A 23,932-nucleotide genomic window follows, 5' to 3' on the forward strand; every position below is an offset into this window, starting at 1 on the left:
GTGAACTAACAAAGAGTCTTATTATTCACCTTAGATGAATGCTATTTTAATAGTCATTATTCTGAAAAATATTTAGTGGTGTTTTTTTCCCCTAGCTATTCAAAAGCCATGATTCTTTAATAAGTTTCTGAGGCTAACAGTATTAATTCAAGTCAGTGACTCTTTTGCTGACCTTCTCTGTCCCATTCTTCTGTCCCAAGAAAAATTTTAAACTTTCTTTCTAAAAAAGAATACACACAATAAAATACATCCTAACTTGTGTAATAACAACAAGAAATTTTTATCTTAGCCTGCATCAAGTAAATATCCTTTGACTAAAAATTATGTGGCATTTAAATTCAATTAGAGAAGTTTCTTACTTTTATAAGTTATACTAAAGGTTTAATTTGATTTTTAAATTCCATTACCACATGAGTTTTCAAGCATTGCAAATTTCCTTCTCTAATTTCTAGTATTTTTAGTATCATTTTGCAATTCTCTTTTTCCTCCTTGGATACATAGTGTTTGCTTATGACATATTTTAAATGTGGTCTTAGGGCTTTTGGTTGTTATATGTGAACATAAATCTGTTGGATTTATCAGTGTGAGGATGTTTTATGATGTTATGAAAGTATGTGTAATTAAAATTTTTTTGGCCCATATTTTGGAAACTAGTGACTAAGTTTTTAATTTTAAATATAATCAAGATGTAAACCACATATGATACATTTCCTTAGGGAAACTTTATTTCATTCCATTGAGGATTAGGAAATTCTTCCTTGTCCTTATATGTACCTGAACATTTCTTTTCCTAAAGTGCTTGCTTATAGTCAAAGTTGGTGGAATTAGCTTTCTTAATATTTTTTTGGCACAAACTTCACATTCTTGGGGCACATGTGTAGCTATTTGTAATGTCATATGCATAAATCATTTAGGGGATTAGAAGGAAATGATTAAGTAAAATGTATTCTGCTGTTACATTTAAGTGGCTATATCATAAATTTGTCTGCGGACTCTATTCTTTGAAATTATTTCACAATTTTTTAAAACTCATACCAGTATTTTTTACATTTGTTCAGTGGCATTTAATATAATTAATGAAGGACAGATTTTAATTTTACTTTTCTTTTCAAAAATTATTTGGAAATGTTGCTACAATTTAAAATTAAAATACTGCAAATTCTTATTTTAATTTTTAAAACATTTGTATGTTTAAAATTAATTTCATGGTGTCTAAAATTTTATAAATTACCGATGAACTTTGAGAATAAATTAATTACATATTTAAAATATTCATGGTGGGTTTATTGAAGCATTTCAAAAATAGATCATTTATTGTTTCACCGGATTATACTCTTAGAAAATGTAGATGGTATATTTTAATATTAAGATATCTTTGTTTTCAAGTAAAGTATATGTTGCATATTTGAAGCATCATAAGATTAATTTCACTAGAGCAGAAGTCAGCAAACTAGCCTGGGACCAGTTCGCAGTTTCATACCACCCTACCACAGAGCTAAGAATGGTGTTTACATTTTAGAGAATTAATGGATAAGGAAAATAAAAGAATATTAGAGTATCTGTGACTTACAAAACCTAAGCTACTTACTCTTTGACCCTGTACAGAAAAAGTTTGCTGAACCCTAGGCTGGAGAGTTGGTGCTGGGTTTTTTTGTTTGTTTTTTGTTTTTGTTTCTTGTTAGGCCACAAAGTTACTATAGTCTTAATTTTCTGGAGAGGAACCCTATGTAAAATAGTATGTAACAATGCAATTAAATATTTAGGGGAAATATAGTCTTTGCCAGATTTTTAGATTTTTTGGTATTAGAAATTATGGATAGACAAAAGTTTTTCATCATTTTGGTATCAGTTTTATTTGGTTCCTAGCTTCATAATGCTTGTTAATACAAGCTAATCAAGTACTAAAGAAATATTAAAAGCTCTTTATAGGTCTTGATTATTTTGTGTTAATAGAAGAAACATTGAGGTAATTGTTGTATTAGTTATTCTTCATTTATTTTGAAAACTGTCTTTGGAAAAAATTGTTAAATTTAATGTTTGTTTTTGTTTTTAAAAGCTTTGAAATTAGGCCCTCTTATGTGCTTTCTCTTTTTTCACTGTTCAGTTTAAAGGGAGGAATCAAATGGTAAGTGTTCAGCTTGCCCAAGTAGTAAGAGTAATTAGTATAAAGCAGTTTACTTGGTTTAAGATGCTACCTCTCATTTCTTTCTAATATTCCTATTAGAAATATTCCAACACAAGTAATGGTATGGACTTTGAGGTATAAAGTAAAAATTGATTTTCATATTTTGTGTCTTGAAAAATAATTTTTTTAAATGTAATAAAATATGAGGGAAAACACATCATGTCTGGTCATGTTTTTCTTTGTTAGCCTTCAACTTTATCATAATTTTATGACATGAACATATTTTTAAGGGTTTCAAGGATATGTCAGCACTTCAACTAGAAGTTGTCGTTTTTATTTCATACCTTATTTCTTCTTAGAAGTCAGGTTCTTTGATAATAGCTCTGGTAATTATAAATTAAACATGTTAATTTTCAGTCCTATAGCATAAGGTATTTTTGACAACCATAACAATATATATATTTTTATGCTGTGTCTTAAATACATTTAGGTTTATCTTTACCTTTATCGTAGTATAGAGTGTAATATTGAACCATTTTCATGATAGTACTTACTAGGTTGAAGTTTTCTACTTACCACAGTTTTATAGCTTTTGGACACATCACAATAAGTTACAGTGTTAGTGTAAAAATTTATGAGATTGTCTTTTATGATTGTCTTGTGATTGTTTTTATATTAGGTTGCTCCACTTACTATATTAAACATTTTAGTACTACAGTATACCAGTCTTTATCTGTGGATTCAGTTTGCATTGGCGTACAGTGGAGATTTTAATTAGACTATTTCTTTAATTCAGTTTCTTAGAGTAAATTTTGCTTTCTTGGGAAAATGATAAGATTATAAAAACATCTTAAATGTCATTCTAGCTTTAGTAGTTGTATCCAGTAATTATAAAATAGTTGTTTAGGTAAATTGGGGCAATGTTTATATGGGATGCTATTTTATTTTAAAACTTCAAGAGTTTCTTTTGTTTTTTTAGAAGTTTGTTTCTGTTGTAAATATTAATATTTGTGGTTTTTTAGTGAATAAAAGAATAGCCCTTTAGATCTGTTTCGAAATATGTACTTGAATTGATACTGAAGAATTTTTATTTTTGTTTGAGTAGGTGGGAATAGCCTACTGGATATTTAAATACATGTGCATAATAAACCTGAAAATAAATGTATGTTATATGCTAAGGCAATAATTTGATTGAGTTATGTTTCTTTGTCAGAGTAGTTCCATTGTGGTTACCCAGTATATTACATAGTGAGGCCAAGAGCATTAAGGAGATGTAGCCAGAGGCTAAGGGTGTAATGCCTCTTCCATGGTAGTGTTTTTCAAATAGTGCATAATAAACACTCAGGGAGCTTTTTAAAAATGTGGGTTTTTCCCTTAGGTCTCCAACCTACAAATTGATTGTTTCACGACTATAGTAGAATCTGATGCATTCTCCATTGATCACATTTTTGGCTAAATTTAGTAGTTTTCAACCTTTGCAGCACATCTTTGCAACTTAAAAAAGAAAAATGTCTGAGTTGGAGCCATGGGATCTGCATTTTAAGAAGCTCTTCAGTCTGTTTATTTTAATTAGCAAAAATAGAAGACCATTGGCCATATGTTGAAATGAGACATAGTTGAAATACTGAAATTAGTAGTAAGTAGTTGAATTTTTTATGGAACCTGGGAGTTTGAAGGGAGGGCTCAAAGTCAGTCAGCATGGAGGATAGGATTCATACGCTTAACAGTGGAAGTAGCACAACATTCTATGTGAATAGTGCTCTGTGGGATTTTGGTGTGACAACTTTTAGTTGAGCTTTCAGCCTATATGTGGAGGAGGTATTGTCTCAAATGATGCATTAACTTTTTGTTTAAGTATTTCATCTAGACCGGGGGTTGACAGACTAGGATAAGCCAGGCTAAATCTGAACACTGCCTGTTTTTGGAACAGTTTTATTGGAACACAGTTGTGTTTATGTTTTGATTATGGCTGCTTTGTCCAAAAGTGGTAGATTGACTAGTCATGACAGAACTGTATGAGACGATATCAAGACTCTTTGGCCTGCTAAGCCTGAAATACATACTATCTTGGCCCTTTACCAAAAAAGTTTGCCCACCCCTGGTCTAGGTTCAGTCTGAGAGTTGGGAGTAATCTATAAAAAGTGACTCATGTTAACCAAACTCAAAGAGTTTGTGACTAAAATGCAAGTTTATTAATTAATATGTTTTTTTCCAGTGTTTTTAGAAGGCTCATTGAACAGAGCACCTCATATCCTAGAATCAAGGTCCCTGAAGAATCCAAAGTAGTGTCCTGAAGGTTTATTGGTAGTCATGGTTATAAATCAGAGCAAAAGTTATTGGAAGAACTGATAAAGCATCACTGCCCCATAGCTGATTATCTTAGAGTTTACAAATGTTTTCTTAGTAGAGACATAAAGCATTGTTCTTTCAGATGTTACCCTTTGCTGATCGGTGTTGCCAAATTTGGCCTGTTTAATCAGCCATTTCTTTATGTTAGTCTCTTTTCCTGCTTCTCAAGTGGGCATTGTTTCTTTTCTCTGACTTAATTATAACACAGCTTTCCCTGATGTGCCATGTACAAAACTCAAAACAGAAAGTCTAGCCAATAATAAAATTTCATGAATAGGTGCTGGTAGAGAGAACTGACCCTAATCATTAATTACTAATGAGTAGGTACAAATACATTTTCTGAAATGATTTTTGAATTTTTGAGAGAAGTTGCCATTTTGTGGTTTCCACCTAGCCAATCCTCCTCTTTCTATAAATTATTTAGCTCTAGCAAGTGATTTGATTGTATTGCAGAAGAAGATTGGTTTTTGGAAGTCTAAACACCTGAAGTATTCAAACAAAAAGGACATTTCACAAGGAATTTTTATAGCATCTTCATTATTCTGTGGAAATAACTAAAGAATTATTTGCTGTAGGGTTTGGTGTCAGATTTAGGTTTGACTTGCTGGGCAGCTTAGTGTACCTCTTGCTGTTAGTGGCAGCCCAGTTCCAGTGATTTGGACATGATGATAAAGATCAAAATTGATTATATCAGTTATATTGCAGTGGTTTCCCATAGAATGCTCTAGTTGTGACCGAGTTTTATTAATGTTTTTATTTGTTTATTTACTAAGATAATTTAATTAATGTGTTTCTTACAGTGAGCCAGGAACTTTTCTGAATATTTGGGATGGAATTAGACTTTCGTAGTCAAGTGAAAACAAAAATCAATAGATGTTTACATTTGTAATGTTTACATATATTTTGGAAGTGATCTTTAGGGATTTTGACAACTGGGGGTATTTGGATTGAAGATAAGTGTCAATTTTAACCAGCTGTGGAAATCTTTGATCACTTCTCTTTGAAACTTCGCAAAGGATTTTTTAATAGTTTTAGTAATAACTAATCATATGTAGGGGAAAGCTTAATGGTTTTCATTCAAACTGGGACAACTGAATATGGGTATTATTTAAAGTTACTTTTTTTTTTTTACAGGAGGCAGAAAACGGGCTGTCTCAGGCAAAGCAGGATGTATGGTTGTCCCAATCATATGTTATGATTATAAATAATAGTTTTTTCATTCATATTTAAAAGATTTCCAAATGATTCCAAATGGAAATGCTGAGTCTCCCTTAAACTCTATACACACTTTACTAGAAGACATTTTATTGTACTTAATTATTTCTATGTCATATTAGATGACTAGTGTCTTTTTTTTTTTTTCCCCGTCTTACCTTCCATTAGCATTTCAGAGAGGCTTAAAATCCAAATTTCTGTATCTCTTTTCTTCTCCTGGAGGTGTACTCAGTGCATGCATAACTTTCTCTGACTGTGCACCAAGCTGTATACCACATTGCATTCTAATTACTCTCTGACTTTGTTGCCAAATTTGTTGAATTTTTTGAGTTTGAGAGTCTTGTATTTGTCATATTGTAGTTACTTAGACACAAATTGGGAGAATTAAATAGTTGTTTGGTGTCCTATTTTTCAAATATCAGTGCTGCCCAGTCATATGATTTTCACTGTTCTTTATGGGTCACCATACTTCGGTATTTATTGAATACTAATGTCTAAGATATTAAACATCTGTAGTTTTGAAACATAGGTGGTATTGGTAGATTTTTGTAGACTTCATAATGGACTCACATAATGAAGAGTAAATTTTTAAAAATAGTCAAATAACAATTTTTTTGTGTTTGGTTTTCAGCACATCTGACTTTTCAATATTCGGATCCCACTCGAATATCCCCTCTGAGTGTTAGACTTACAGGAAGATTTAGAGGTTTCCATTTAGTAAGAAAATTTGGTCACTGTTTTACTGTTTAAGAACAGAGTGCTGAATACCATGGAGGATACAGAAGTGAATCAAGCTCAGGGTCAGGTCTTTGAGGATTTTAGAGTATTATAGGTGCAGAGTATCTTTGTGGAATATACAGAGATACAGCTAAAAAGTTTTAAGAGTTTAGAGAAAGATTCTCTGCTAGGGAATGTGAAGAGTGCATTGAGTAGCTTTAGCACTGTTGTGGAACTTACTTTGGATGTTTTTTTGTTTTTCTTTTTAACTGATATGATTGGTTTATTATTCCACTGTGTTGTAGGTATACATCATGTCTTTTCATTTGAAATGGTAAGTCCTTCTAATCTTTGTTCAGAATGGTAAGATCTTTCAGTTAATGTTTACCTCTCCAACCCCAAGAAAGGTAAACATTAACTGAAGTTGGAGAGGAGGAAAGTCAAGTTTGGCAAATAGAAATGTTCAACTAAAGTAAACAGTTTTTGAGATGTCACATGTGTTATAAGAATAACATAATATAAATAAGAATTTTTAGGTATTAAATAATTTGAATTAAAAAGAATCTAGGAAGACATAAAAATTTAACCTGTTATTTCTGCTTTGTGACTTCTTAACGTTACACTTAGAGCCCCCCTCAAACAGGAGTTGTTTTACAAGGTGGTTATGTCAAAAAAAAAATTTTTTTTAGGTTAGTCTCCATCTAATATCTTCTGTACTTTGTATTGTAGTTCTGTAGTATAACCTGAAATGTCAGAGTTTTATACCCAGTCTCCATTAGTATCTTCTGTACTTTGTATTGAGGACATGAAGTTCTGTAGTATCACTTAAAATGTCAGTGTTTTATACCAAATCAGGCTAAATAAATGTGAATGTTAATATCTCTGTGTAGTTATTATCTATTAGTGATGGGGGTAGGAACCTGGGTTTGTGAGCATGCTCTGCTGATGAAATGCATTTATTTCTGTTTAAAATTTCAATAATTGAAAGTATATGGGTAAGTTTGCCTATACTTTGTCTTACGATATCCTGCACTATATTGTACACCACATTTCAAATTCTGTGTTTTCTGGTTGTAAATTTACCATGTTTCTCACAAAGTAACTTCTTCATTTGGCCTAGTACTGCTTTTTAAAATTCTGCTTTTTAACAATTGATATGCTTATTATAGTAGTTTTTCTTATAATTGCGTATTTTAAATATTTGAATTTTATTTAGTTACCACTTATATATTTATAAAATTACTATAATTGTACCTGTTGCTTTATCTACTTAGGAAAAATACATAATTTGTTAAAATTTAAAAGCTTCTGGCATACTACTAAAATAATTTGTTTAATGCCTAGTATCATGAACAAAAAGATTCCCCATTAAATACATACTTTAATTATTTATATATTGGAACACATGTGCTCGTTTGCTCCTTCCACTGCTTTCTTATGTTGATGGGGCCAGTTTGGCATTTCTTCTTATACAGTTTATCTTTTTGTTTCATCTTTCATATCTTGGTCTGGCCAGTCGTGATAGTTGTTTTGACTTTGATAAGGAAATGTACTGGTTAAGAGGTTATGGGTGAAGAAATGCAAACCAATTACCAGTATTATGTGAGCTTTGATAGGATACTATTCAAAATACTGTGTTTGTGCTGTAGCTGATACCGTCGTGGCTGATTTCTTTAAGAGTTTAGGATAAAATAACTAAATTTGAAGAATAAGTATTCCTAGTCAATTTCAATTTTTAAAAGCATCTCTTCAGAGTTTGTCATGACAATTGAAAAGTGATGATGATAATGATAATTTTTGAAAATGTCCCTTGGGTATATGGTTAAAAATATTCTCAGTTGAATATGAATTTGTTTAAAAAATTAATTTGTTTAAAATATTCCCTTCAGTCTCTTGATACATGGTGATTATATGTAATTAGATTTAATTAATCTTCAGTTAGAAAACCACCCTAGTTATTAAAAAGCTGCAGTTAATTTCTGAATTTGACAGTGACACCAGAATAATCTTTCAAAATACATTGAGGGAATCTAGATTAAGAGGTATGTATCTTGAGGTTAATGAATATAGTGAGCTAAGATGTAAGTCCCCCTACTTATATTTGTTAATTCCTCTTATTTCTGATTTGAAATTTAACAAGTAACAAATTTTTATTCGTGACTAAAAATTACAGTATAAATTCATATATTTATAATTGATTATTCAAAAAGAAACATTAAAAATTTTTAATAGGGATGCCTGGGTGGCACAATTGGTTAAGCATCTGCCTTCGGCTCAGGTCATGATCCCAGGGTCCTGGGATCGAGTTCCACATCAGGCTCCATGCTCAGTGGGGAGCCTCCTTCTCCCTCTCCCTGCTGCTTCCCCTGCTTGTGCTTTTTCTCTCTCTTTCTGACAAAAAATTAAATAATTTTAATAGACTAAATTTTAGAGTAGTCTTAGATCTATAGCAAAATTGAGCCGAAGATAGAGATTTCCCATATATCTCCTTCCCCCAACATACATTCAGACTCCTTCACTATCAGAATGACACATCTTATCACCAAGAGACCATAGTTTATGTTAGGGTTCACTCTTGGTTTTGGACATTCTGTGGACTTTTGACAAATGTATAATGACGTGTACCCATTGTTACAGTATACAAAATAGTTTCACTGCCTTAAAAATCCTCTGTCCTCTACCTATTCATCCCTCTCTTCTTCCTAATCCTGGTCAACCACTGATTCTGTTACTGTCTATATATAGTTTTACCTTTTCCAGAATGTCATGTAGTTGGAATCGTATAATATGTAGGCTTTTCATAATGACTTTTTGGTAATAAGCATTTTAAGGTTACTCTGTGTCTTTTCATGGCTTGATAGCTTGTTTATTTTTAGTGCTAAATAATGTCTCATTGTCTGGATGTACCACATTTTGTTTATCCATTCACCTACTGAACGACATCTTGGTTGTTTCCAAGTTTTGGCAATTCTGAAAAAGCTGCTGTAAACATCCATGTGCAGGTTTTCGTGTAGTCATAAGTTTTCAACTCCTTTGTGTAAATACCAAGGAGTATAGTTGCTGGATTGTATGTATGTAAGAGTATCTTTAGTTTTGTAAGAAACTGTTAAATTGTCTTCCAAAGTGAATATGCCATTTATAATCCCTATTAGCAGTGAATGAGAATTCCTATTTCTCTACATCCTTGGCAGCACTATGTGTTGTCAGTGTTTAGGATTTTGGCCATTCCAATTGGTGTGTTGTGGTATCTCATTGTTGTCTTAATTTGCAATTACCTAATTGATAATATGGTGTAAAATTTCATTTTAACAGTCATAAAACTGAGGAACATTTTCCCAGTATTTGTGTATGCAGGTATCATGGAATGCATGTATTCAAACTGGGGGAAACACCCATCATAGATTGTATTTATTGAAAGATTGTCTTAGGTTGCTTAAAAAATACCCCCCTTCCCCTGGTCTAGTAGTGAGTACTGTGTTTTGGAAGTTATTGTTTTTAATTACTTGAAGTAAAAATGTCTTCCAAGCATTCTCTGTTCATTATGTTTGAAAGTTTGCATGCTATTATTTATATCAGTGGAAACATGTCTTACTCCCCTTTTTAGTTTAAAATTACTTCATTTTTATTAAGAAAAGATTACTTTGTTGATGCATACCCTTGAGGATTGTAACACTTTCTAAATGAATGAGTAATTTCTTGGCAAAGAGGCCTACCTTTTATTTTGAATTTTTTTTCTTTATACCTGTTTTCTTAATATTTCATGTAATTGATTTTTCCATTTTTTACTTCCAGATATGCTGTTTGTTAGATAGTATTTCAGCTGCTAATTTGTTTAATTTCTCTCTTGACAGTCTGACTAGCTAGCTAATAATCTTTATTCTTTATGTAATCTTCTCTAGTGAAGGAAAAGATATGTTTTCCAGTACTAAGTATAATTTATTTTTAGAAATAATTATAAAAAGGTTGAATCTTGTTATTTCCCAGACTTAAGACATTTCTCTAGAATTATATTTCCTTTAGTAGATTTAAATGTTCTGTGTCAGTATTTTTACATCGGGAATTTTAGCATTTTCTTTATCAAGATATTGAACGTAGATGGTACATGGTGATCCTTTGACAATCCCTTAGAGGCTTCTTCAGAAATGTACGTGAAAGATCTTTATAAATTAAAAAATAATGATTGTGGTCATTAAGACTGTATTCATTCAAACAGGAATTTAATTAGTGTCAGATGAATATATCTTTATCATTGATTGCAGAATGTTTCAGTTGATACTATGTTAAATCATTATTTACATAGTTCACTGTTTTCTAAACCTTAGGCATTACTTTATTTTAGACTCATCTTTGTGTACTGTGTGAATCCTTTAAATTTGGTTATCTAAAAAAAGAAGCTACAGTATCTTTAAATTCATAGGTTGATATTTTGAGTATTAGGTATTTAAAGAAAAGATCCTATTCTATATAAAATAATGTAAAGTTCTGCACTGGTTTAGTTACTTTACAGTAGTGCAAATTTTCTATTTTTATTTTCATGAACGAATACTGACCGGAACTTAAAAAGCATTGGTTCTTAAACTTCTGGGTTTTGACATTTTTTTACACTGTTAAAAATTATTGAAGACCCCTAAGAGCTTTGGTTTGGTTTTGTTACATCAGTGTTTACCATATTAGATAATAAGAGAGAAAGTTGAAAGAAAATGGGCTGTAGTGGGAACACTGGCCTTATTTTACTTTTTGCAGATATTCTTGATGTTCCACTTTAATGTAGTGGGAAGAGTGCTATTGTTTTACTGTTTTGTAAATTTGTTTAATGTTTGGCTTTATAGAAAATGGCTGGCTTCCCATATTTGCTTTTGCATTCCATCTGTTGCAGAATGCTCTTTTGGTTAAAGTGCATGAAGAAAATCTGGCTTTACTTAGATAACTAATTAGTAAAATGGAGATGAGTATATTTTAACCTTTTCAGATAATTGTGGATATTTTTGTTAAATACTACAGAAAACTTGACAAGCAGTAGTTTTCATTGCATTATAATCCATTAGGCTACCTGGAACTTTGAATGGATTATTTTTTTTACCCATGCATGATTTTGTAATGTCATATACCAAACATTAGAAAAATACTGATCCATTGAGTTATACACATCTTCTAAATTTTAATGTATTTTATTACACAGAATTAAAAACAAATTACATTTCTTAATATCAACCACTGATCTTGTCAGAAAATGTCTGCCAAATGCTATCCCAAAGTATAACATTCCTATGATACCTTTTGTAAGCCAAAATGGCATCAACTGAAGAAGCATTAACATTTTTATATAAAAAAATGTTTGGAAAGTTTCTGAACCCAAATTATAACCTCTTAGGCTTCTCTGAGACTTTAGTACACATCTTGCTAACTGATGCACAGAATAAATCTAGATAAAGCGCAGATGTTCACACATAGTTCAAAGCTATGGCAACTTGATCCAGAGATGCTAAGAATATTCCCAGGGATGGAGCTTGGTGGTAGCACTTTTCGTTGCTCTAGGTTTGTGGTGCCTCTAAAATAACTTGCTGCAAAACACACAACTTTATATTCACTTTTTGCCTTTTTCCATAAAAGCGAAAATCCTGTTTTGGTTAGCAAAAACAGATACTACAAATGTAGGTCTTTTATAAAAGCCAAGTGGCGGGGCGCCTGGGTGGCTCAGTCGTTAAGCGTCTGCCTTCGGCTCAGGTCATGATCCCAGGGTCCTGGGATCGAGCCCCGCATCGGGCTCCTAGCTCCGCGGGAAGCCTGCTTCTCCCTCTCCCACTCCCCCTGCTTGTGTTCTGTCTCTCTCTGTCAAATAAATAAATAAAATCTTTAAAAAAAAAAAAAGCCAAGTGGCGTAATGCACACTTTTGAAAAACAAGGGACGCCTGTACACAAGTCAGTAATCATAGTTGTCAGATGCTGTCTTGTTCCGTTTACAACCCAGTCATAAGAATGTTTTTCTTGAAGGACTACCCTATTTCAGAATGCAGCAGAAGTGCTTTATGTATATATCCTGTTTTGTTGCATAATTAAAAAGATGTAGTGATTCAATAAAAATAATTTTAACTGTTGGGGCGCCTGGGTGGCTCAGTTGGTTAAGCGACTGCCTTCAGCTCAGGTCATGATCCTGGAGTCCCGGGATCGAGTCCCGCATCGGGCTCCCTGCTCAGCAGGGGGTCTGCTTCTCCCTCTGACCCTCTTCCCTCTCGTGCTCTCTGTCTCTCATTCTCTCTCTCAAATAAATAAAATCTTTAAAAAAATATATTAAAAAAATAATTTTAACTGCTTCCTGTACGTATTCATCTACATATTCTAGTTGAAATTTTAAAACTAGTTGTGTGGGCAGCAGCCTCTCCTCTGCTGTCCTGCCCGCTGCTCCCTTGTAACAGTGATAGTTACTAGTAAAAATTGAGTGTAAGTGCTTCGATTTGTGCTAAAATACCAAGATTTTTGCCTCCAATTGCTTGTACACCATCCCTACAAATGTTGATAGACTGAAAAGCCCAGTTAGATGATAATTTTATAATTGTGTTCTAATGTTTAGTAAGACATGAAACAGTTTTGAATGTGTACACTTCCTGAAAGGGTCTTGCGGACTCAGTACTCCCATCAGCCACACTCTGAGATCCATTGTTTTAATGGAATGCTGCTTTGGTAAGTGGTTCTGGAAATCAGTCATACTTTGCTTGCTTTTTTGGTCAGCTGTGAATTTAAGCATACTTCAGTGACAAGCTCAGGAATACATATGCATAATTTTTTTAATGGAAAGGCACGACTTATGAATATAATAAGAATAAATTAAAAATCTCGCCTTTTGTTAGGCTTTGTTGGAATCCTTGAAAAAAGTGAAGGTGTTTTGTGAAGGTAAAAACTTAATGAACTCTCTCGGCAGAATTTTTTAGGTCAGTTCAACCTTGAGTAAGTTATTTAACAGTGCTGTGCCTCAGTTTTATGATCTCTAAAATAGGATAACAGTAGACCTACTTTATAGGGTTGCTATGAAGAGTAATTGGATTAATTAAACCAAGTTTTAATCATAGCTTTATTATCTTATTGCAGTGCAGTCTTTCGAGATTTTGTTTACCTATAAGTTGTTTCATGTTAAATCGTAACTCTAATTTTTGGTGTAAAGCAATAAAGCATTAAAATTTGTATTCCAAAAATACCATGTATATTCTGCACCAGTTCTAATTTCAAATATTAGAATTCATAGAAGTGAGAGTCTTGTGTATTGCTTTTTAGGTGGGTACACAGTTAATAGTGAACTTCCAAGTTTCTCCTTACTGATATTTGATAAATCAAGTTATAATGAGAAGTACTGTTTTAATATTCATTGCTAACCACTACCTTTAAATATAATCTCTGACCCTTGCATTTTACCTGAAGTATGTAGCAGTGGATTTTGATAAAAATGACAGTAATCTTAAGATATGACTAAGAAAGGACTCCTGGGTGGCTCAGTCACTTGGGCGTCTGCCTTCGGCTCTGGTCATGATCCCTGGGTCCTGGGATCGAGTCCCGCATTGGACTCCTTGCTCAGCCAGGAGCCTGCTTTTCTCTTGCCTGCTCTGCCTGCCGCTCCTCTTGCTTGTGCTCTCTCTTTCTCTCTCCCTCTGACCAATAAATAAAATCTTTAAAAAAAAAAAGATAGGACTAGGAAGTTGAAAACTTCTTTTGCTCCTTCTAAAATAGTTAAAAAATGATCTGTCATCCAATTATACTATCTTTTTCTTAATATGTGAAGCTGTATAAAATAGTACTTAGTAATTTTCTTTAAGGAAGCATCAACACTATTAAATAAATGGAGTGTATGTGTATTTAGTGAAAAATGCTTTTATATATATAGGTATTTTAGCACAGTGATATGCTACATTAGCATGTATTATTGTAAGACATTCTGATTATCTAATTTAAAGAAAGATATTTTGAAACTGGAAAAACAGTTGTTTCTTTTTTTAAGATTTTTTAAGTGATTTCTACACCCAGCGTGGGGCTTGAACCGACAACCCTGAGATCCAAGAGTTGCATGCTCTTCTGACTGAGCTAGCCACATGCCCCTGGAACCAGTTTCTAATAGAGCATCAGAAAGGGAATGTTATGGCCACTGTTGAATAAATTGACTTTAAAAACCGTAAGTCTTGGGGCACCTGGCTGGCTCAGTCAGTAGACCATGTGACTCTTGATCTTGGGGTCGTAAGTTAGAGCCCCATGCTGGGTGTATAGATTATTTAATAAATAAAAGCTTTTAAAAAAAATCCATAAATGTATTTAGCATATTAATCTCTTCAGAATTCTATTAATGAAGAAAATAGAATAATAGAATAATTTAAAAAGTACTGAATTTTGTGAATAATAAAGCTAATAAATACTGTTATTTTGGAAAATGATACGTACAGATGAAATATTAAGGAGATAATAAAAACGTCTCCTTCTTTGCCCTCCACCAGTGAATCACAGGCATCCAGTTAGGATGTCAGAATACTTAAGGGGGATTTGAAAATTGAAGTCTCAAACAATAAGAATATGAATACAAATACAAACAATATGAATACAAATTCATATCATATCATAATTACCCTCTGTTGGTTAGATATTGCATTCTTCATCTTTCATAGTTAAGGCAAATCCAAAAGTAAAAATAAAAATTAAACCCTTGTTCCCCAAAGATGTCATGATCAAAAAATCCGTGTATTTTACTGTGGTGCTGAAATGGAACCAGCTTTTCAATAACAGGTATCTGCTATAAATAATACCTGGATGATTTTGGATATGCTGAAGGCTGTCTACATTTTATCAGGTTCTAGTGATGAGGAAATGACAACTTGGATTTGATTTATTGATGATAGTGTTAAGTGTGATCATAAAGTAGTATTTTCCATATGACTTCATCAGAAATCCGTTCTATGAAATAGTCTAGCTGTGTTTTGCTTGATAGTAGTATCCATCACTAGCCAAACATTTGATGAGAAGAGACAAATTTAGTTTTAGGCAAGTTTAAAAAAAATAGCTTTGAGAAAGTTTTGGGATTTACATTTTCTACGTAATGTGACAAACATTTCTTTATGATGCTGTGTAAGTGATGTGTTTTGTTTGTTTTGTTTTTTACCACAGCTTCATTAAAGGTTACAGTTTGAGGCATGTCCATTAGGTTAGATATGGGCAGTTGATAAGCTGCTTAGTGGCATTTATCTACCATATACCATAGGCTTTTCTTTCCTTTTTTCCCTAGCTTTTATAGGTGCTTTTCGCTGATATTTTGTATTACTAAATGGAATTTTAAGCACATTTTAATAGAACTGCTTTTAAAAGAAAAATTGTGCTTTTTTTTTTTTTTTAAAGTTTTAAGACATTGCTACTTTTGTCTCAGAATGTGTTTTGTGATTGCTACATTTAACACACTGGTCTGATAATGGAAAAGGTCATTAAATAATAGTGCAAATTTGAATTACAGTATGTTGAGTAATTTCACCTAGAGATTTCATCGACGTTAATTCTATAGTTATACAGAATTAATAACTAATACTAATAATATTACTGTTAATAAATTAGTTTTTCGAAGTAGTTGAATTTTACTGAAATTTAAGTTTGTCATTTGCATGACCTTTTGTATCACAGTTAACCTCGAGCATTTTGTTTCAGAACTTGCCGACTGTGTAATAACACTTTTATTTAGATTTCCAAGCAAAACCCTTGTTCAAATAAAGGAAGCAGTGTTATGTTGAACTTTTAACAACTGTTTGTGTGTCATGGGGACTTTTCATGGCAAATCTTTAGGTCTTGGGTGAAACAATGCTCAAGTATTTGAATAAAAATGCAAAGATGTATTAACAATGAAAATTGTCCATATAACTTTATTTTTAGCTTAGTGCCCCACAGCTGTTTGTGTTGGATGTTTGAATACATTTGAATATAAAAGGGGTAATGGTCTTTTTGTTTTAAGACTTTAGTGTCCTGGGAGGAAAAAATAATTGGCCCTGGTGGTTATTAATATTAGATTTTTCTTTTTTTGGAATGTAGGCATACGTCTTTGCTCTATTGAACATTAAAAACATTCTGTAGATTTTGTGTAATCTGACACATTGATAATCTAGTAGTATAAACTGAGTGCTCTAAGCTCTGGTATATCAGACCTGGGAGATTGAAGTTTCTTTTCAGTGTTCTTAATAAGTAAGTGATGTTGGAAATTTTTAATTTTTTTAAATGGAAAGTGATGTCCCAATTTATTCTTTTCTTTTTGATTTTAGATGGGAAATGTAAAGTCATAAGATCGATAGGTTGACTGTGACAACTATGCTTACTTACAGAGAGAACAGGAAATGAGAATGGGTGATATGGGTCCCCGTGGAGCAATAAACATGGGAGGTAGGGATTTGAAGCAAAAGCCTTCTGTAACTTGTAATTCTTTGGGGAATTGTACATGCTGTTTGTGGTATCTACGTATCAGTAACAAACTAAAATTTGGAACCAACATTTGTAATGGTGAAATCTCTTATATTTATTAAGTTGAAAAAAAATACAAGTATATTAAAAATAATATGCTAAGGAAGAATTTTGTTTCATTGAAGGCTAAAAGGTATATTATGTTTTAAGAGATTTAATGAAAGAAACCTATAACTAGGTTTTGATACAACCTGAAACCTGTTCAGTCATTCCATGGTGTAATGCAGCTATATTGTTGCATTTTTAAAAAATCAAATTTCATGCTTTCAAATTGGCTCTTTTTACCTTTCTTAGAAGTTTGATAGTTTCTGAGTGTGTAGTGTTTTTAAACTTCTTGAGAGTATTTTATAAATTTTTATTGGTAAGGTAACCTTTTGTGTAAGTGGAGTTACTTTTATTCATTTTACTGAATGTTTAGCTTATTTTGCCCTAACCTACCATATTGTGCACAGAAGTGCACTGTTCGGAGGCGTCTATGATATGTCAAGGAAATGAGATGTGTCTTTTACATCTGGGCTAATGCATATCTTTAGAGTCGATGTAAAGTTTTGAAGAAAGTGCCTACATTAGCTTCTCCACTATTGAGGGAAACAGTAAATTTGAAATGTCATACACTTAAAAATCAGATAAATTTTTAATATATTAATTTCATATTGTCCCACAGAAGCTGTCACAAAATTAAAATTTTCACGTAACTCAAAATGTACATATTGTTGTAAAGATTACATTACCATTAGCATGTAGTACTTAGGATATATAGTGTATGGAGTAAAAAAATCTTAACGCATCTAATATGTGGAATGAACATTTTCTGTGATCAACCTTTTTCCCTATTTCTCATGCAGTTTATTTGCTACTTCCAATCAGATCATCTAAAATTGTTTATTGCTATTAATTTGGTCATTTTTCTTACCAGTAAGAAGTTACTGAGCATCTCTGGTATACAAAGGAAGCATGATACATGGCCTTTACCTATAAAGATCTTAATTGTGAAGTTAGTTACAATGGATACATGAATTAATTGGTGAACAAAATACATAAGTTCTATAGGCACAGTTCTTGTATATAAGACACAGTTGAATATATAGTAATGTACAAATAGTTCAATTTTATGTCTTTTCAAAGTAAATTGTAGAATGGTGTATAATATAATCCAAGTGGTTTTAAGGGTTATAGTGTGAGGTTATGGGTTGTAGGTACTTGGCAATGCCATTATAATTATTAGATTGTTATTAACATTAGAAGCAAATGAAGTATTTCTGATGTTGCCAAGACCTTGAAAATATTCTATTTTAGTTAGCAACTTCATCAGAAGAATAATGAGAGTGTACCTTTAGATTCCTTATTTAGTTAGTAATTTAAGAGAACTAAAAATTTTTATGGCATTTTATTTCATTGGAGAACTGTATTACAGTTGAGCACTTTCTCAACTCCCCTTAAGTCCAGTCCATTTACTTTTCTCCTGTATACATTTTATTCAGTCTGAGACTTTGTCCTAATGGTTTACTGGAGTTATGAATCATTATCATGCAGTTGAATGCCACTGTTGAATCATTAAATTGTCATATCCTATCAAGTTACATTGTTAGAATGTGGCAATAGGTTTTCTGGTTTATCACCAGTCTGTCTACCAAGCGAAACATAGATTATAAAACTGCTTTTCAGGGGACCAGATAATTCTAACGTTTCTTAGATCTTTAAATTTAGTTTAATTATATCTGTGTGATAGAAAGCTTAATTACTAGAAACAATACTGATAGTTGGAAATGTTATTTTTTACTTATTTTATTATACCCATAGTTGTATAGTTATATTTGAGTCTTGCAAGTTAAATGTAACAATTATGTTTTACTAAAAAGAGAAGAAAAACCTAATCCTTGATCTGTTCTTTTTAGGGAAAGTTAAGATTCCTTATAGATAGTGTCTCCATTCTTCCTCATTTCCATGTGGGACATGTCATGGAGTTCTAGTAAAAATTTTTATTTATAGCTATGCTAAGGGAATAGAAATATTCTTGCATAGTTATAATGTTCGATTTATCAATAAGAACATTTTGAGATTAAGGAAGTAATTTCTTCCCATAAAGTGGTAGGTTCCTGGGGATTAGGTTGAGAACGAGTGGTAGTGTATATATTGCCAGGGACTGGTAGGGAGTAAGACTTTTTCCTCCCAGCTCCTCCCTGGGCTCAGTCCTATGTAGAGGTCAGCTGCATTAGATACTGTGTAGAATTCTGGGTTTGAATGGAGATACCATCTCCTGTTATAATGTGTTCTTGAGGAATTGAGTTCTGAGTGTCATAAAATTGACCTATAGAATGAAATAACTAGAAGAAAACTCTTTAAGTTGGAGTTAGTCTTTGTTATGAATTTTTAATGAAAAGAAGTATGAGTACTTTAAAAATTAAAAAATTCAAAGAAGATACCTAAAAATGTTGTATTTGAAGCCATTATAAATACAATATTTCAGCTCAAAAATTATTGCAATTAACATGAGGCCGGGTAGATATCTTTTTGATGAAAAAATTTGAAGTATGTCTGATTGTCCCCATTTCCAGAATTTTTAACATGTCAAAAAAATTCATATAGCTCTATTAATATTTTATCTATATTTGCTTTTAAAAAATAAGCTTTGTCATCACAACCCTTTTTAGTTGTTTATATTGCCTATTTCTGTAAATTTTAAAGTTAAAAAATAGTACCTCCTGTAATTTGGGGGTATGTGTAGTAACTTACATTAAAGTCAAGAGGTTAGTTTTAGTGAACTTTATATACATATTTGTATTTGCCAAGTGCTAATCCTTTGCCATTAATTATAAGGTATAGTTACCATTGTTAAGAGAGTAGTTAAAAAGCAGACTATAGCAAGTAATACTCATTTTTTAAAAAACTTTCAAAACTTTGACAGTCTCAAATATTCTAAAATAGTTGATAGTTGTCTCATTTGTTTTATGTACATTTGATTTTGGGATGAAAATTCTATAGTGTAGGTAATGCTCTATTACAGAGTAGATAATTAAGTGTCCCATTCTCAAAGAAGGAAAATAATTTTATGATAGTCTTGTTATATAGTTTGCATAAGTATTGTTAAATTTTTAATGTTTACTAAACTAAGATAGGACAGCTCTAAGTATAGATTGTTTTGCGTAGATGCATTTAGCCCAGCACCTGCTGGTAACCAAGGTCCTCCTCCAATGATGGGTATGAATATGAACAACAGAGGAACTATACCTGGCCCACCAATGGGTCCTGGTCCTGCCATGGGACCAGAAGGAGCTGCAAATATGGGAACTCCAATGATGCCAGATAATGGAGCAGTGGTAATGTATCATAAACATTATTTTGATTATATTCAGTAATATATACTTTTCTGCCCCAAAGGTAACTTCACACTTAACATAATTTGGCATCATTTGTTTTGGCGGTAAAGGTCAATATGCAGTGAAGAAAACGTAATTTTGTGAAGTTATATTGACTTATGAGAGGCAGTTTTTACGTATCACAAGAGTTATATTTACCATTCATGGCATGCTTTTGTACTCAAGTATATGGCAGATACATGTTAATTACAGTTATTTTTATATTGCTTTTAGTATGTATCCACCTCTTACCAGTATCCACTGTAAAGGTCAAGTATTTTAAGATTGTGTTCTTTTCCTCTGTGGACTCCTTACCTTTGGTGGGGAATGAAACTCCAGTATGTGTGAAAACACATTTTCAATAAACATTTTTAATAAAAAGACTATTTACGATTAATTTCAGGGAACTTATTCTAACTATAAAATAATGTACATTAAAGTTTTAAAGTGTATTTTAAATTTACATTTTGCAGTCTTATAGAATTATTATTTGTTACAAAATTTTAAAGCATACAGTTTATGTCTTGATTTGACAGTGTGAAGATATCTTTGTGTGGGTTAAATAGTTATAAAAGCAAAATTTTTCAGTAATTCTTCTTTTACTTGAATACCAGTAGCAAGACTGATAACTTCTCATTTTCCTTAAAATCTATCACTGTTTAAATGAGGCTCTTGGCAGAACATTTTTTCATTTGGTTTTTGTTAATGGTTGTTCTAAATAACATTTAGAAAAGGAAAATTGGTTGATTGTATATTTTGGAAAAGGCAGTTTAGTTTTGGAACTACCACAAATGTTAAGGCGCCATTGCTGCTAAGAAAGAAAAAGCACTGCCAATTAAATTCAGACATGCCATCAACTGTAAATCCATACTGATTTCAGAGATGTTAAAAGTGAATGTGCGTCTTAGAATTGATGGATACAGTGTTTCATCATTTTAAAATTTATTTACTTTAAATGCAGTCTTACAAAAATTTGGAAAAATTGGACATGCTAACAGTTTTTTTTTTTAAATGAGTGTGTACAGAGATAAAAAGGCAGTGCCATAGTACCTACTATGATCAGATGGCGCATGATATGTAATTAGTGTACTTGTTTCCGTCTCTGGAGGCTTTATTTTATAGTAAAGTGTCTAAAAGCTAAGTAAAAACTTAGACTACTTTGGTTAAGTTTTTCTGTAGCCTATAATCATCTTTAGTAACTTAAAATAATATTAACTGGCCCATTTTCCCACCCATCCCCCTGAAATTGTAACCTTTATTTAAATGTTACCTTTGGTCTTTTTCACAGTGACATTTTACTACTGCATGTAGGGAGTTCTGGTCAGCCTTTGAGATTAACATATGTTGTTATTATTGTAAAGTTTTCCAAAGCATAGGATTCAGATGTTTATTTAATTGTGCTATTAATAGTACATATTAGTATATTGTCAGTTTTTAAAAACTATGTTTTCCCATTAATAGTCTTTCTGGAAGAACACCTCTAAAGTTTTAATACTGAAATTATAACTCTGTACTAGTACTTTCTTTGTTAAAAGCATTGCTGTTGAAATTTTTTAAATGTTTTTCAATGTGATGCTGCTCCCCAGTTTTATCTCTTTTATTTAAAAAAATATATATTTTTTTATTACACAGCACAGTTTTATAGTATAAGCTTTTAAGAAAAAGAGAGATCAGAACAGTACTGTAATACTGATTAGGCTTAAAATGGCACTTGCTTACTTCTTAAAATCAGTTCTTTTTCATGAAATTGGGGCATAGCATTAGCAATTGTAACTCTTCAGATGCTTTTTTTTTTCCCTTTTTTTTTAAAACATAGTAACTAATTAAATTGCTCCTTTCTTCCTTCTATGTGTGATCCTGATTCTGCTGGACTTTCTGCTGAACTTCATGACACCACCACTTGGGATTTTGCCAATTTTTCTTGTCACTTAACATTTGGCGTGTTCCAAATGGACTTCATATTTATTATGTGGGTATTATAGCACAATGATAGATTTCCTCAAGGACCATCATCTCAGATGGGATCACCTATGGGGAGTAGAACAGGTTCTGAAACCCCTCAAGCACCAATGAGTGGTGTAGGTCCTGTTAGTGGTGGTCCTGGTGGTTTTGGTAGAGGAAGCCAAGGGGGCAACTTTGAAGGCCCTAATAAACGTCGTAGATATTAAACATTCTTTCATTCCTGGCTACTTAGAGAAAAAAACCTCAGTGGTATGCCTTTACACTTTTACTTGTTACCTGGAAGAAATGGTTTTATTGTTAATGTATGTAGACTTTAAAGTTTTTCTTTTGTAAAACAAGGTTTTTGTATTTTTCTTTATTCATACATAAGCTTTGTAGATTAGAATGGTGATGCTCATCATTGTGAATGTTAAAATGTGTTTGTGACTTTAGCTACATATAAGTATGCCATAGAACTGTGAAGTCTATGTAGTTACTTAATCTCAATAAAGAAATCATTTTGGATAATTTACAAATGTTATTAGTAGTATTCTCTCATAGTTTTACTAAACTTTGTGTAACAGTAACACTTTGGTTGCTTTAATTAATCCCAGCCATTTAAAAATGAAAATGATTTTCTGCTTTTTAGTTTTTGCAAGTAGCACTGAAGATAGAAGCTTAGTGAAAGCTAATGTCAGTAAGGGGTGGATAGAATAGTACATTGGGGAGGGATGTGGGAATGGGTTTACATTTGTATAAACCATTGATGTTCTTTCTGTGAAATCAGAGTTGCTGTCTACATTTCATATAAATTTTGAATATTCAAATATTCTGAGAAGGAATATTAAGGATATCTTTGTCCTGTGCTGATTTTTTTTCAAATAAACCTTTTGAACCTTGGAAAAATAAAAACTGTTTGGAAGCAAATCTCTTTTGCTTATAAAATAATGTTTACTTTTAATCTTATCTGCCATTATTTGGTGTCAGTATCTAGATCTTAACCCTTTAAATTTTCTTTTAAAATCAAACAGTACTGTTAGGTTGGATGTTAAGGGAGGATTTGGTGTGATTTAGAAGAAATTAGGCATTTCTTGAGAACGTTTATAGAAGTACTAAAGATGGATTAACTTTGCAGTGTTGTAAATATCTTCCTGTAGTTTGGTAAGTCTCTCCAGTAAACATGTCTGACAGGGCTAGTTGTGTTTGTTTCCAAGGAATACAGTTCAAATGGTGATCTTTATTTAAAAAAGGGGGGGGGGGAATTAATTTGTGAATGGCTAAGGTCATTGGAATCAGATTAGATCCCTTTACTGTCAAATACATATTTTGAAGTTTGATTTTCGGTACTTGGAAGAAACGGATTTTATCACATTATAATTGTTATTCTAAAACAAAGTTCTTGCTATATTTAAATTTTTGTATGTCAGCCATGTTTAATTTAAAATTACATTTAAGGAATTACATATTTACCTTAAACCACAAATCTAATGATCATCCATTGATCATAACATAGTTATTTCTCACATAACATTTCAGTGTGTTTACTGTATTATGCTTTTAGCATTTTAATGAAAAATACTCTGCTGTTTTGAAATGAAGAGTATGTAAAAATTAACTCATTTTTGCATGGTATATGTTTATGCTGGAAGGCATACTTTGTAAAGAAATAAATTTCATTAATTTAAAATCTTGCATAAAAGCATGTGTAAAGCAAAATTGAGATGCATTCTTTTGTAACATTTTTCTTGTGTACTATTTCACATAT

At 32.0% G+C, this 23,932-nt stretch overlaps 1 protein-coding gene across 14 annotated transcripts in view; it reads left to right on the forward strand.

Annotated features, from left to right (window-relative positions):
- The window catches only part of PSPC1 (paraspeckle component 1), a 100,797-nt gene that overhangs the window by 46,509 nt on the left and 30,356 nt on the right, over positions 1–23,932 (forward strand). For 2 of the 14 annotated variants that reach the window (XR_010410084.1, XR_010410085.1), the window contains exons 7-8: positions 16,735–16,792; positions 20,018–20,187. The exons of 6 other annotated variants lie outside the window; for them this stretch is intronic. Coding sequence is in view for 4 of the 8 variants with exons in the window: in XM_064586322.1 (XP_064442392.1) it covers positions 16,735–16,792; positions 20,018–20,187; positions 22,209–22,394 (414 nt within the window). In the remaining 4 variants the exon portion in view is untranslated. 6 more of the 14 variants (XM_064586322.1, XR_010410088.1, XR_010410089.1 and 3 more) reach the window with 6 other exon arrangements.

This window comes from Mirounga angustirostris, unplaced genomic scaffold, assembly GCF_029215605.1.
Source record: "Mirounga angustirostris isolate CCGP_5_RB_7025 unplaced genomic scaffold, mMirAng1.0.hap1 SCAF_3, whole genome shotgun sequence".
Classification (NCBI taxonomy): domain Eukaryota; kingdom Metazoa; phylum Chordata; class Mammalia; order Carnivora; family Phocidae; genus Mirounga; species Mirounga angustirostris.